This window comes from Colletotrichum karsti (assembly GCF_011947395.1).
Source record: "Colletotrichum karsti strain CkLH20 chromosome Unknown Scaffold20, whole genome shotgun sequence".
Lineage (NCBI taxonomy): Eukaryota > Fungi > Ascomycota > Sordariomycetes > Glomerellales > Glomerellaceae > Colletotrichum > Colletotrichum karsti.
The window spans coordinates 298,642-313,380 of NW_024065920.1; the positions used below are offsets into that span (position 1 = coordinate 298,642).

At 54.8% G+C, this 14,739-nt stretch overlaps 5 protein-coding genes across 5 annotated transcripts; 3 read left to right on the forward strand and 2 right to left on the reverse strand.

The window, feature by feature from the left end:
* Window positions 1-141: 141 nt before the first annotated feature.
* Window positions 142-2,837, reverse strand: CkaCkLH20_06680 (uncharacterized protein; the record flags this gene model as incomplete). The annotated part of the gene is made up of 8 exons (XM_038889397.1): window positions 142-1,425; window positions 1,490-1,627; window positions 1,676-1,730; window positions 1,789-1,850; window positions 1,899-1,945; window positions 1,997-2,152; window positions 2,213-2,477; window positions 2,526-2,837. The coding sequence occupies 8 exons, from the start codon at window positions 2,835-2,837 to the stop codon at window positions 142-144; spliced, it is 2,319 nt and encodes a 772-aa protein (XP_038745209.1).
* Window positions 2,838-5,055: 2,218 nt separating this feature from the next.
* CkaCkLH20_06681 (uncharacterized protein) lies at window positions 5,056-6,566 on the forward strand (the record flags this gene model as incomplete). Its single annotated transcript, XM_038889398.1, has 3 exons — window positions 5,056-5,338; window positions 5,682-6,472; window positions 6,531-6,566. The coding sequence occupies 3 exons, from the start codon at window positions 5,056-5,058 to the stop codon at window positions 6,564-6,566; spliced, it is 1,110 nt and encodes a 369-aa protein (XP_038745210.1).
* A 434-nt stretch (window positions 6,567-7,000) lies between these two features.
* On the reverse strand, window positions 7,001-8,336 carry CkaCkLH20_06682 (protein phosphatase 1 regulatory subunit SDS22; the record flags this gene model as incomplete). The annotated part of the gene is made up of 3 exons (XM_038889399.1): window positions 7,001-7,079; window positions 7,130-8,012; window positions 8,090-8,336. The coding sequence occupies 3 exons, from the start codon at window positions 8,334-8,336 to the stop codon at window positions 7,001-7,003; spliced, it is 1,209 nt and encodes a 402-aa protein (XP_038745211.1).
* A 1,275-nt stretch (window positions 8,337-9,611) lies between these two features.
* Window positions 9,612-10,873, forward strand: CkaCkLH20_06683 (uncharacterized protein; the record flags this gene model as incomplete). Its single annotated transcript, XM_038889400.1, has 2 exons — window positions 9,612-10,089; window positions 10,164-10,873. 2 exons carry the CDS (start codon window positions 9,612-9,614, stop codon window positions 10,871-10,873), a joined length of 1,188 nt encoding a protein of 395 aa, XP_038745212.1.
* Window positions 10,874-12,256: 1,383 nt separating this feature from the next.
* On the forward strand, window positions 12,257-13,328 carry CkaCkLH20_06684 (uncharacterized protein; the record flags this gene model as incomplete). Its single annotated transcript, XM_038889401.1, has 4 exons — window positions 12,257-12,438; window positions 12,517-12,947; window positions 13,003-13,231; window positions 13,289-13,328. 4 exons carry the CDS (start codon window positions 12,257-12,259, stop codon window positions 13,326-13,328), a joined length of 882 nt encoding a protein of 293 aa, XP_038745213.1.
* Between the last annotated feature and the right edge of the window lie 1,411 nt (window positions 13,329-14,739).

Here is a 14,739-nt window from a genome sequence, read left to right on the forward strand (position 1 = left end):
ACCCGAGGTCTTTGTTCCTCGAATAGCTTCACTTATCCCTACACACACCTTGTGTTCGTTTGGTATCATGACTCGACGTCCGGGTACCTATCGTGGCAGAACTGAACCGCCGTTCATTTCCAGTAGGCTTGCTTGCCGCCGCTATTGCGGCGGAGGCTGATGACCCTGCTGGGGAAACCTGAGCGTGAATCCGTACACTTGCTGCCCGCCGGGAAGCTGCTGCGGAGGTAAGTGTTGGTAAATCATATTCTGGTATCCAAACTGTTGCTGCTGCTGCTGCTGCTGTAGAGCAGGAATATGTTGGTACACATTGGGGTATACAAACTGTTGTTGCTGCGGTTGCTGCGGCTGCTGCTGAGGTGCCTGTTGGTAGAACACGTTGGGGTATGCAAACTGCTGCTGCTGCTGCAGTAGTGGATTAGGCATGAACTGTTTCTGTGGTTGAAAGGCGGGGGCGTCCACGTTCCATGCCGGATGTTGGACATCTTGTTGCTCCTGCTGCTGCTGGCCGTAGATGGCGGGAGGCTGGCGTTGAGCATTCTGCTTCGCCCGTCTCTGCTCCCGCTGCTTCCGCCGTTGTTGCTTCTGGGTCGGGAGTACTGACGGGGGCCGCTGGGGATGTTGCTGCTGTTGCTGCTGCATCTGTCTCCGCGCAATATGTCGCAGGTGCGGCGGTACGGCATCGCGTCCTCCTTGTCCTTGCTGCTGTTGTTGCTGTTGCTGCTGTTGCTGCTGGGTCTGTTCCCGTTGAAGATGGCGCAGGTGCGGTGGTACCGCGGCCCCTCGTTGTCCTTGCTGCTGCGCGTTGTGGCGAGCAATTCCTTCCATCGGCTGAGCGTTTTGAGCAGGAGGAGCAGGCTGGTCGTTGTGGAGGGCGTCGAAGATGAGCTCTTGGGGTGCCGGTTGAGGGTCTCCTGACAGTACAAAGTCGCCTCCGCTGAGCCTTCGGGGTATAACCATTCGTTGAGACTCGCCGATCCTCCTTTGCGAACGGTAACGCTCGTCGTCTTCGTGGTCACCATCGGACGGACACTCTCTCTTCTTGACGGCGGCCCATGCCGCCACGAGAGCCGCTTCGTGTGCGGCGTGGGCGGCGTGGGCTTCCGCCATTTCCGTGTCTAGGGCCTCTTCTGGTTCATCGCCGGGTACTCGCGGAGTGCTGAAAAACTCCTTCGCCCATTCCTGAGTGTCGTGATCTGATTCAAGGCCGGGGCGTTGGAGTGCCCGTTCGATGCGGCTGAGTAGGTTAGCCAGGGTCGGGCGGCTGGAGGGTTCATGGGCCATGCACGCCATGATCACCCTCTTGAGCTCCTGGTCGACATCGCTGAATCTTCCATCTTGAAGCAATCCGCCGTAGGTTCGGTATCCGTTGTACTGTACGGTTCCGGGGTAGTGGAACTTGCATCGCGTGATAGCGCACCACATCTACAGACTTCGTTAGCGAAGATGAGAGTGGAGGGGGGGGGGGGGGTGTAAGGCGACTACGGACCATGATGCCAACCTGGAAAATGTTGGAGTGCATTCCGTAGTTACCGGCAACTCTGGGTTTACTGCCGTCGGTGGCAGTGAACACGTCGTCAGGTACACCATCCTTTTCAAGAGGATTCCACTCCGCGGTGAATTGTTCCTGCGATTGTCAGCACTTGAATGTGGGTAGATGTTTCGTTTTACTCACGGGAGTTAGACAATGTCTCTTTCCTTTCCAACGGTGACCCCAGAAGTGCGAGCTACTATCGTAGAGAAGGAATGTCAGTCAAACACGGCGGCAGCGATAGCGATGAAACTTACTTGAAGTAAGAGGGGTTGATTGGAATTTCGTCGTAGAACTCGGTCTCGCCGAAATCGTTGGCCTGCTAGGTGTGAGCATTCAATGGTGTTAACGAAGGGGCACGTATTACCTTGAAGATTGGGAAGTCGCCATGTCCCTCGTCTGAATCCACCAAGACTAATGACTTGATTAGCTCCGTCATGTTCAGGGTTGCTCCGCTTGACTTACCATTGAGCGGATCGAGATCAAAGTGGCAGGTCTGTTGCGGACCTTGACTGCCTTGCGGAATGTACTCTTCAATGGGGTCGTTTGAATCCCAATCAGGGTTGTTCTGTTTGTGATGCTCGAGTGGCGGGTATCCCATACCGACGAGACCCTTGACAACTGTACGGTTCTTTTAAGCAACATATCGTTCAAAGTTCTGGGAGAGATGTATAAACTTACGACATCGAAACAACCACCAAAGAGCCTTGTCTGGCCAAGGTTTCCCGCTCCGACAGGCCTTGTTGAACCACATTCTAAGGTTTCCGTGTTTAGCGAACTCGGTAAGGATGAAGTCGCGTGTGCGCTGCTTCTGGATGTCCCAATTTTCGTCTGATTGGTCAATTGCCACAACCGTCGTGTTTTTCGCGTTTGAGGCATTTCTCTCGGCCTTGATTTTCTTCGTGAGATCGAGGATTTGCACTATGTGCTTGGCGCCTTTGAATTTCTAAGCACCAAGTCAGTAATGTTTCTGCCCGATTTTGGTCACACTCACTTCGAAAGCTTTCTCTTCTTTTTGTAAAATGTTGCGGTCTTGATGGCGTGCGAATTCCACCTTCATGACGCATTGCGTCACGGCGTTGTCGCGGCCTGTGTGTTCGACCAGAGCGGCGATACCGAAGCCACCATGGGCGATGATCTTCTTGAGCCTGATGCCGTAGCCTTTGTTCTTGTCCGTTCCCTCGTACATTCTGTTCGAGTTTTGCTGGACGATGTCTTCCTCGAACTTGGGGGTGGCATAAGGGTTGTGCAGTTGATGACACGGATGATACGTAAGGCCGTTCCATGTTCTTCTGAAAACCTTCATCTGGCGCTGTATCTCTGCTCTGCGCATTTCTTCGCGCATTTTTTCGCGCCTAACTTCTGAAGTCATGATGTCGTGTCCGATCTGTCAGGTTGAATATATGGTTGAGTTGATATCTGAGGTTGTGAATTTGTTCTTCTCGTTTGGAAGAGACATCCAGTGATATATACAAAATCTGCAGTGGTTGCCATACTGTCTCGAAAGAAAGAAACCTTTACAAAGCAAACAATGCGAGGGTTGAGTTATTCTGGGAGACAAGAGGAAACAAAGTCTATTGTCTGGTTGAAGCCAATACGTGGACTTGGAAGCCGCAGCGTTGGACTGTTTCTCTTTGGCATTTATTGTCACTTGAGTAGAGAGCACCATGAGCCTTTCTGCATCCATTGAGTTGACTTGATCAAAGTCGACTCGGATTCTTTCATGGGTGGTAAATATATCTACATCCGGACGACAGACAAGGGCACTGTACGCTGACCAAGTCCACGTCGCACAAAATAGTCGGATCATTGAGCTATGGTTCAAAGAGAGGGTTCAAAGGTGTGCTTGAGCGGTAGGATTGATGTGGCTTGGCGAGCGTTTGGGAAGGAAACTATGAGGTGGACGACAGAAGTCAAGATGATGGAGGTTGGAGAATGTCGGAGGCAGATCCACCCGGCTGAAGTGCAAATGGAGTTCAGCTCCGTCGAGCCCCACGCGCCGGCCCACGTGGATATGGGATTGCTCCGGCAAATGCGCCGTGCTGCAGTAAGACGACAGGAACACTGTGAAGGGAAGTGCGACATTCCGCGTACCTTTAGCTGAGTGCAGTCCGGCGCCCCCTACCTTAGTTGACATCAGCCTGTTAGTGAAATCCAGAGGTCTAGTGTGCATGGTCAATGCAGAAACAAGATATGCTTGAGAGCCGTGTGTTCTTCGGCTGTGTTTCTGAGGAAGAAACAACAATGTTGAATTAGCAGGTGTTGTTGTTCAAGGAAGACGTTGTCGAAGGAAAGAAGAGGCCAATTAGCCGCGCCGGATAGTATTTAGGCTAAATGCAATTTAATCGGGTCTCGGCCAAATCATTCTCCACAAAAGCATCTTTCCAGCGGGTCTTTATGGAAACAGCGACGCTGGAAGGAAAGGCCAGACCAGCAGAGCAACTTCAATTCATCCATACACTTCACAACGAAACACTACCTACCTTACCTAGGTAAGGAAGCATCTGAAAGCCTGTGCCAAAGATGCAGCTGCAACTCCACGGATGTCATGTTTCGCACCGTCTGGGGACACCGCGCTTGAGAGGCTTGAGAGGGTGCACAAGACCCCTTCGCAGCAGGACTACGGCGCGGCGCGCGACAGCCAGTGGCAGCCCACCAAAGCCGCCTGTTGCTTTGCGGCAGTCAACAACCTCACGACATCCCGTCTTCTCTCAAGTCAACCATGCAACTTGGGGTTGCTTTTGATCCCTCTTAGCTTCCCGCGAAACTTCACAGGGTTCCAATGACCACCAGGCGGCGGCAAAGTTGAACCCCCAAATTTACCCCAAGTCCCGGCCTTGTTCGTGGTTCCTCCCGAAATCCTCAGGCTGATTTAAACGCACAAATGGGCGCTTCTGCTGCTGCAGCGGCCACCCCTCCTCCACTTGGAGCTGGTCGCTTCTACACCAGTACCTTGCCTTATTACGCTGCATTATCTTTACCTGTTGATATTTACCCATGCCAATCGATTTCTCAAATCATGGAGCGTGTCACGGGCCCGGGACAGCGAGCCGCCTGAGCTCTCTCCAATCGCCAACCCTGCCTCTGCCTGCCTAGGTGCTTGATTTTTGGGTCAAGCGATCTGAGTGTCGACGCTGTTTCTCCTATCGGGCCCTTGCCCGCCACCAGCCACTGATAGATAGGTACCTTTAATGGGCGCCAGAAATGTATAATGACGGAGCCATGAGGGGGACTGTCTGAATCTCAAGGCGGGACGGAAGCTGTCGATGCAGCCCAGGCGGAGGTTCCGTCCATCATGATCCAAGTGCTTCTTTCTTCGCCTCCATCCGGTCCAATCTGCCTGGCAACCACGGACCTAAGCACCTGACGTATCGAGGGTTATAAATACGTGTATTCTGCCTCCTCTTCATCCCGTGTGTCACTCCCCTCCTTCTCTCCTCCTCCTCTCCTCTCTCAAGTCTTTCGACGGTCTATTCTGCCTTTTGATACCCCGACCTCGATCAGAAAGACAACAATACCTCACAATGGCTGTCCCCAACATTAAGCTCAACAGCGGCTTTGACATGCCCCAAGTGGGCTTCGGTCTGTGGAAGGTCGACAACGCCATCGCCGCCGACACTGTCTACGAGGCCATCAAGGCCGGATACCGTCTGTTCGACGGCGCTTGCGGTAAGTCAACGAAGAAGCACTTTATTCCACCCCAGGAGAACAAGCAGAAAACCATCCGCGTCTACGTCCTCGGCAACGTCGCGAACATGGGCAAAGAATTGGAAGCAGGGAACTTTCTCGGAAACGCGTTGCCCCACGGTCAATGGCTTGTGGTGGTGGTCTGCTTGGTCCCCCCTCCATGACTTCTGGAAGCCTGGATTACCCCTCCTTGACCCCACCACGGATGATCGGTGCCAATTTCTGCAGCGACCGAATGTCCCATCACTGCGGGCAGTCTCGCCGGAAAGCTCTCCGCAGATATCCCTGCACCCCATCCGAATTCATACCCCCTCCCCTACCCTTCCCTGTCACCACTCACTTACATTACATTCGGGGCTCGCTCCCTTCTTCCCCGACGTCACATGAACCGAACATTTTGCGCCTCTACGCGCCTTTCTCCGACTCGAATGGCATGAACTAGGTCCTAACGATACTTCTATAGACTACGGCAATGAGGTCGAGTGCGGTCAGGGTGTTGCCCGCGCCATCAAGGAGGGCATCGTCAAGCGTGAGGAACTCTTCCTCGTCTCCAAGCTCTGGAACACCTTCCACGATGGCGACCGCGTAGAGCCCATCGTCCGCAAGCAGCTTGCCGACTGGGGCATCGACTACTTCGACCTCTACCTCATCCACTTCCCCGTCGCCCTCGAGTACGTCGACCCTTCCGTCCGATACCCTCCTGGCTGGCACTACGATGGCAAGTCCGAGATCCGCCCTTCCAAGGCCTCCATCCAGGAGACCTGGACTGCCATGGAGGGTCTCGTCTCTAGCGGCCTCTCCAAGAGCATCGGTGTCTCCAACTTTCAGGGCCAGCTCCTGTACGACCTCCTCCGCTACGCCAAGATCCCTCCCGCCACCCTTCAGATCGAGCACCACCCATACCTTGTCCAGCCTGACCTCATCAAGCTGGCTGCCAACGAGGGCATTGCCGTGACCGCTTACTCCTCGTTCGGCCCCGCTTCTTTCAAGGAGTTCAACATGGAGCACGCCACCGACTTCGTTCCTCTCTTCGAGGAGCCCACTGTCTCTGAGATCGCCAAGAAGCACGGCAAGACCAACTCTCAGGTACTGCTCCGCTGGGCTACGCAGCGCGGTCTTGCCGTCATTCCCAAGACCAGCCGCAAGGAGATCCTGGCCCAGAACCTGGACTGCACCAGCTTCGACCTTGAGCAGGCCGATATCGACAAGATCAGCTCGCTGGACCGCAAGACTCGCTTCAACCAGCCCGCAAACGTGAGTTCTTTGCCTCGTACGGTCATGATAGAGTTGGTGATTAACATTTTTCAAATAGTACTTCCCCACCGAGAAGCTCTGGATCTTCGGTTAAGTGATCTGTGCATGAGAGTCTGTACATCTCACACCACTCACTGTGCCTGTTATCGTATCAGCGTCCGCCCGTGCAATACGCCTCTTAGTGGCTCAGAACTGGCGGTGTGCAAGGGAGAAATAGCCGTTGTGTGTTGAACCACGCACGCCATGCGTCGATTGTAACTAGATAATCGTCTCCCTTCGGCATGACTGTGATCTGCCGTTAGAATACAACCAAAGCCGTGATCAAGACAACCCATGCTCCTGCTTTTGTACAGCATGCATCGTGTTTTCGCGTAAAGTCAAAATGACCGCCCAACCGCCCTTGAAAATGCTACCCTCGATGCTCAACAAATATGGTGCCCAAGAGAGCGCTCGGTAAAGAGGTATCTCGTGTGAAATGAAAAGTACCTGATATGTTCATTGACCCCTTCCCGAACCCCAAGTCTCTAATCAAACGCCATTGTAACGCCACGCCGGCCTCGTTAGTTCATGCTCCAGAACAGACCAAGCAACTATGTTTTGACGAAAGCTGCTCACCCGTTAGCAAATTGAACATGCTCACACGTTCCGGGGCAAAACTTACTCGCGTCGATCTGTGATAGTTGAGGCAGCGCCAGACGGACTTTGTTCCGATACACGGCCGGCCCCCTCAGCTGCAACGGGTTCCCCTCGAAGTAGACCGTCGTCAGTTGCTCCTTGTCCCTCAGCTCCTTCTCGACCTCGTTAAAGTCGGCGATCTGGTTGTAGCTGGCCCAGAGCTCCTCGAGGTTCTTCAGGGGCTTGAGGCCCTTGACGCTGGCGACGGCGTTGTTGGAGATGTCGAGCACGCGCAGCTTCTCGTTCTGCTCGAGGCCCTCGAGCGAGGTGAGGGCGTTGTGGGAGATGTAGAGCTCCTCGAGACTGGGGACGTCCTTGAGCGGGGACAGGTCGCGGACGCGGTTGGACTGGATGCTGAGGATCTTGAGGGCCGGCAGGCCGCCGAGGCCGGACAGCTCGGTGATCTTGTTCTTGGCGACCCAGAGCTCCTCGAGCTTCTTGAGGGGGTCGAGGTTCTGGAGGACGCGGATGCGGTTGGAGCCGAGCTCGAGGCTGGTGAGGTTGGCGAGGCCGTCGAGGTTCTCGATGGTGGCGATCTTGTTGGCGACGAGGAAGAGCTCTTTCAGCTTGACGAGGTGGTCGACGCGCTTGATGTGCTTGATCTTGTTGAAGCTGAGGTCGAGGCTGGTGAGGTTCGTCAGGTCCTCGAGGCCGCGGATGTGGGAGATGAGGTTGTCGTAGAAGTCGAGGTCCTCGAGGGTCGGGGCGAGCGGGGAGAGGCCGTCGATCTGTTGGATGCTGTTCTGGCGCAGGCAGAGGCGGACGACTTTCGTGAAGCGCTCGAGACGGAGGGCGGGGATGGAGGAGACGCGGGCGTGGGAGACGATGAGTTCGTCCGTTTCTAGGTCCTCGCCGTCGAGGAGGTCTGGGAGGTAAAGTAGGTGGTCAGAATTTTGCGTCTGCGAAGGCGACGGAGAAGGAGAAGATGCTGGCTTGATTTACCTTCATCGGCCGGCAGTTCCTCGCCCGGGATGACGTTCTCGTCGTCGGACTCGGGATCCGAGAGGACCTCCGGGTTGGCGAGGACGGCGGTGCGCTGGACCCTGAGTTTGCCGTCCCACCCTTTGCTGTTCCTCATGCCGGGGCTGGTCTGGCCATCGTGGGCTTCGTCTTCTTCAGGGAGTTCGATGCGCGGAGACTGCCTCGGCGAGTGCTCGGTGGGGGTCTTTGGGTCGACGGAGCCGGGCATGATGGCTGGCTTGGGTCGCGGATGCGTTGTTGTCGGGTGTGTGTGCGTGTGTGAGGTTGAGTGAGGGTTTCAAGTGCCGTTCGGTGCAGGATCTCGATCTGTGTTTTTGTCTGTGGTTTCGAAATGGCGGGGAGTGTTGTGGTGGTGATTTCTCAGCGGAACTTTTAGGCGGGGTTGGGAACGGCGGAGGTTGTGGATGGCTGAAGGAGAGAGGGCGGTCGTCGTTGGAGGGGCCGTTTGGTTATGAGACGATGAGGTTCCCGTGTCGCATGCTAGGATAAGACGAGGTACGTTATGCGGGATGGGCGTTCGATTGTTGCTGGGACCAGTTTCTGGGTCTGCCTGATTTATTTATTATGCCCACTTGTCTGGTACAACACTCGCATGTGGTATGACTACGAATGACCGCAGAAGGCGAGGTGAAAAGTGACGGCTCGGATGGACACAGGTAGCTAGCTGGTGGAAACTCTTGTTCAGCGCCAACGCCAGGTGTATGGCCTGGGCCTATGGCGAGGTTTGGGGACGCTGGATTGGCGGGCTGGTTCTGAGATCCACGAGGGGAAGTTTGGCGCTAAAGTATGACGTCCCAATAGAAGGAATGAGGCCTTGGGAAGCATTCGGGGTTGTTGTTGGTCATTGAGGTGAATGGAAGCATCTGAAAGTTGGCAACTGCGGGGTCAATCCAGGTCTTCCAGGTCTTTCGCACAGCGGCCACCCATCCCGCTGGAACTTGAATTGTGCCCCTGCCCATTAAGGTATCAAAGAGTCTTGATTCAGTCTGTCTCAGCTCAGTAATAATCACGAGTCTTTCTTCCTCAATATTCTTCCCGGCTAGCAGTGACGGCACCACGGTACCTGGAATTCTCCAACCTCAAAAAAACGGTGCCGCAGTGGACGAACGCAGTCGAGATGAGATTGGGCTGGAATCCTGCACTCCTCATAATCTGAGCCGTCTTCGTTGCTGCCCATATTGCCTTGCCTCCGGTCTCTGGACGGAACGAGCTGCATATCCGTCACATTCAACGAGTCCAGTCGCCTTCGAACACATGCGCGCCAGGTCATGACCGTCAGTCTACGAGACATGCTGATTTGCGTATGCCCTTGCCTCAATTGACCGCTGCGACCTTTTTGCCGATAACGCCTTCGCGCATGCAATCAGAACTATTCGTGCTTTCATTTCTCAGGGTCCGACACTAACACACTACCTCACCTTACCGGCACCACCTCCATCACCCCACGCCCGACACAAGCCTTCATGTCTCGCGAACGGTTGTGATGCATGCCATCCGCCCCTCCTCGATTGGGCTTCTCCTGCGTCGTCCTCGACGTCTGCATCCACCCCTCGTCACCTCTTCATGGCGAGCCACGTTTCTGCCGGCCTCGCTGCCGCTGCCGTCGCGCCTCGGCGTCACCATCCACAAGAGGCAACTCCATGCTGAGACGCTGCTGTTGCCTCCTCTGGTTTTCTGCGGTCTTCTGGGCGCACTTTGGGCGTGGAAGTGTCTCATGATGGTCGTCTTCCAGAACAAGATCATTTACATGCCGGGGCTCCCGCCGAATGCGCGCCGCGAGCGGATCGAGGACTACGCGAAGCAGTGCGGGGAGGTGCGGTGGGAGGAGAAAAGGGTCCAGGCTGTCGACGGGACGGATCTGGCCCTCTGCGTGGCCTCGGTGACATCTACTGGTGACGAGAGCACCACGTCGCCCGACGGTTTCCTCGCCGTGCCGTCGATCTATGTCCTTTACTTTCAGGGTCCGCCTCATCCCATGCCACCCTCGCCGGGCGATTGGATACCCAACCGGTCAAAAGCTCACGATTGGCAACAGGAAATGCGTCTTCTCTTCCCCCGCGATTGCCGGACCTATCGTGGGTTCTCCGGACGCTGCAGCGAAGCAAGCGGCCCGCGCGATACACTGTGGTGTGCCTGAGCTACCGCGGCTACTGGAGGTCGAGGGGCCGCCCTTCTGAGAAGGGCATCAATATGGATGCGCAGGCGGCTCTGCGCTGGATTGAGCAGATGCATAGTCACAAAGCCGGACCATCCAGGCAGCAGCAGCATCAGCCACCGGCGCTGGTGATCTGGGGTCAGAGCATTGGCGCCGGGGTAGCCACGAACCTCGCGGCTTGGGACGAGTTCCCGCCCACGTTGCGTCTTACGTCGCTGATCCTCGAGACGCCGTTTACTTCTATCAGAGCCATGCTGGAAGCGTTGTACCCTCAGAAATGGGTGCCCTACCGTCATCTCTGGCCGTTCCTGAAGAACCATCTGGACAGCTGGACAAACCTAGGCGCAATTGCGCGGAACCAGCGGTCCGGTTTGGACCATGACAAACCTCGGGTCGTTATAGTCGAAGCTGGCAAGGATGAGCTAGTGCCGGCGGATCACGGCGCGAAGCTCGTCCGGCGCTGCGAGGAGGTCGGGCTGGCAGTCCAAAAAGTGACGGTTCGTGGTGCTTTCCACAATGATGCCGTCATTAGGCCGGAGGGACGCAGAGCCGTCGTCGACGCCATTGAGCAGGCCGCGTTCAAACCCTAACGGCAGAAATGACATCAAGTGAGGCTCTCAGCATACCTGAGGTCACGATATGTCATCTAGAAATTCTAGAAGGGACAAGGTGTGATTGAAGTGGATAGAAGACCCTCAACATTCTTCCCGGTGAATTGGTCCCGGAACTCGCCTTCGTCCAGTCCAAGGGTTCAGGAAGCTAGGAACATTCCCCCGTTGGCATCGAGGCTCCGAGCGGGAAGAAGTGGTGAAAACTCTGAAAAAAATTGGTGATGATCAGGGGCAGTTCAATTTGCTTCGACGATTTTTTTCCTCAGAATCCCAGAATCCTGGATGCCACGGAATCGAGCCCGGCCTATGGAAAGGGGTCCACCACGGCTTGAAACGATAGCACCGCACGGCACCTCCGGAGGTTTCCGGGCCATGATAGAGGAAAGACGTCCGTTGAACCCTGAGAATTCGTTGTGGCCTCAAGTCGACGTTGGAAGGCATCAAATGCAAGCCCGGAAACGTTCATAAAAGCATCCAGTCCCCCGGTGTCTCCCATCAACAGATTTTGCCCCCAGTATGACGAGGATTCAGGGGGATTGTCGGTTTGCATGTAACAGCATTGCTTCTTCCGGCTGCGATGGAGGGAGCTTGGACGTCGCGTCGCCGCCTTAACGTGGATCTTTTCCAGGCAGCTTTCCTCTGAGTAACTCCAAAATTTCACGTTCCGGGCCCCTCTATCTCTCCTTTGGAAGTACTCTTGCACCGTCAGCAGGCTGTGAGGCGACCAGTTCACCGGAGCTCGCACGGCAAGCCCCTGAGATTAAGTAGCACGCAGAATAAGAAAACCGGCACTCTGACTCGCTGGACCACTAAATTACATCCCTGCGTAAAAATGGCTTGCTTTAGCATGGTCCGCCCAGCCTCCACTGCCCGCCAGTGTGCGACAGTGCCCGCGTTCAGGCGAAAAAAGACTGGAGGCAACCGGTCGGGGACCCGCTTATGGGTCATGTGATATCGCTTCCCGGACGTGAGGCAGGCCGTGGGGTCCAGTCGCGCTGCAGGGATGCGAAGACGCGTCCAATGACCGACTCTCGCCATCGCCTTCATTCTGCTCAGAGAGCAGTGAGGCCTGGGTAGAGATCCCGGGGGCCGTGCAAGGTTTCTTATCAGGCTGTATATATAGATTCAGGCTCCCCGTTTCCTTCTCGGTTTTCCCTCGCTTCTTCTCCTCTCCATTCACGGGCGCCTTAGGTAGGTCACCAATTTCAATCAAAAGTCGACTGCAACAACCATTTTCATCGTTTCCATCATTTTTCTACATTACTCTTCGATCATTTTTTAAATCTGCTATCGCGAAATAAATATTTAATTCTTTCATTGTCATTTTCCCCTGACTTTCCCGACCGGGTCACATCCGCCATCATGTTCAGCAGACGCTTCGAACCTCCGCAACAAAAGAGCTTCTTCAAAGGCCACAAGTCTTCCAAGTCCAGCTCCTCGTTCAGCAAGTCCAGCGGTGTTTCAAAACCTCGCCGCGATTCCCGGGCCAGCAGGCGGCCGACGACAGCAACCTCGTCAGCCACCCATGACACTGACATGGGAAAGTAAGTTCTCGTCCCGGTCATTTGAGTTAAGCTTCACCTCGTCTCAACCCAACATGCACTGACATTTCATCCGAACAGCAACCTCACCTCTGCGATCGTAACTCTCGTCGTCGGCACCGAACAACGCCTCTTCGCCGCCCACGAAGACGTCCTCTGCGCATCCCCCTTCTTCCAGGCCGCACTCAGAGGTGGCAACTACATCGAGGGCTCGCCGTCCTCGTCCGCCGCACCAACTCGACGCATCGCACTCTCCGACGAGGAACCCGAGATCTTCTCCTCCGTCCTCGAGTACCTATACAAGGGCGACTACTACCCGAAGCTGGTGCACAACAAGAGGCGCAACTCGTGGGAGATCGAGCAGCCGTCCGCCGACGGCAAGGGCATCGAGTCGACCGTCTATCACCACGGTGTCGACGGCGACCTGCTCAAGGATACCGTCATCTACTGCGCTGCCGAAAAGTACGGTCTCGAGGAGCTCAAGCGGGTCTCTCTGAGAAAGCAGGGTCTTCGTGAGTTTTTCCGCATCATGAATATTGCGAATGGTTGGGCTAACACCTCTCGCAGAGTCCGGTATTCAATGCAGCACCATCCTGGCTTCCGCCAGATACGCATACGCCAACACCCCCGACACCGACTCGAAGCTTCGTGCTCATTACCTCGCCCTCATCATCCGCAGCCGGAGCACCTTCAAGCGGAGCGGCACCATGCAGCTGGAGATGTACAACGGCGGCACACAGCTCTTTTTCGATCTTTTTGTCGCGCTCTGCAACCATGTCGATGATATCTCTACCGCGTAAGTCTCCAAAAATGATTTCTCTTGACGAACTGCCCTCGCTGACTCCGCATCAAGAAACACTCCCCGCACACCTCGCAGCGGCCGCGGCTTCTAGGCCATGCACCGTTCATCCCATTTCATACCTTTTCTCGTCTCATCCTCATCTCATCCATTACTTACCAATACCCGCCTCAAACCTAATGACTTGACGTTCTGACGCAATCTGGTTCTTCTTCTTCTTTTTCCAAATTTCCGTTTTATCTCTTACATTTTTCTTTTACATGGGCACGGGTGGGCAAAGCTTTTGGATTCGCGGAAATCTCAAAACAAAACCATAAACAATCAGGCGTTTGGAATCCCACGTCACAGTGGAACTGGGTCACGGCGTCGTCGGGCAAATCTGTATTCATTTCATTTCTTGTTTTCTTTTACTTTCTCACGAGAAACCCCTGTACAATTACCATTCTCATCCCAGGTCTCCAGAGGGTCGAGGACCGACCCTCTCTTAGAACAAGAGATTCTGGGAGTCACATGATACGGGAAAGCAACGATGCTTTTCTCACATTGGAAAGCTGTCCCGGGAAGAGGCCCATATGGAGGTCTGCTGAGAGCTTTTCTTGGCCATGATTTGTTTTTTCGTTGTCATCTAGAGCGGAAAAGAAAGCACAGGGAAAGAGAGCCAACCAGATTGCGCGCGTTTCCGCAGAGAACGAAACATTGTAAAATTACCATTCTTCACGCTCGCTTTACATGCGTAAAATCAAACCGGAGTTGATGTGACTAAATTCACATGTGTGAGTTTCGAGAAAACCTCAAAGTCACGATATTCGAGTGAGAGCTTTAATCAAAAATAAGTCCCGTTGGGTTTCAACACGGTAATATTCTCGCGACGATCATTCCGACACCATCGCCATCCCCTCTCCGTTGGATTTTACCCCTTTCCTCAGAACCTTTCCCCCCAAAAGCGGAAAAGGTCCAACTTTCGTCGAAACAACCGGCCCAGGATCTCGGTTTCCCTTCCACCCCGCCCCAGATACCACCGTGAACGAGCGTGAATGCCCGAGGCAGCATCCTTCACGCAACACGAACGATGGCGAACCAACGACCACCTCCATCACTCCTACCCCTGCCTATCTGTCTGTGTCCTCGAGCCCCGGTCCCTCGGGGAAGTTGGCCCGGTCCCTGGTCCGTCACTCTAGTCTAGCGTTGGCCGAGGCTCAAGAAAAAGTTTTGATTTTTTTTTTCGTCTCCCTCCCCGCCTCTGATTGTCACAATGTGAGTCACAGGTAATATCACATCCTGACTTGGCTGCTGCCGACCGAGGTTTTAGACGGTTGGATGTATCTGGGATCATTGTCACTGACACCCCCGGACGGCACAGGCCCACTCTGGCCGCTACGGACGGATGCAAGCACTTAAACCGAACCCCTGTCGGGCCACGGGCTGGTGAGACGTTCGATCGTTGGGGAGGCGTGAAGTTTCGACTCAAGTGTGATTAGGACCTGTTCTTGGGGTTTAGGAATTGC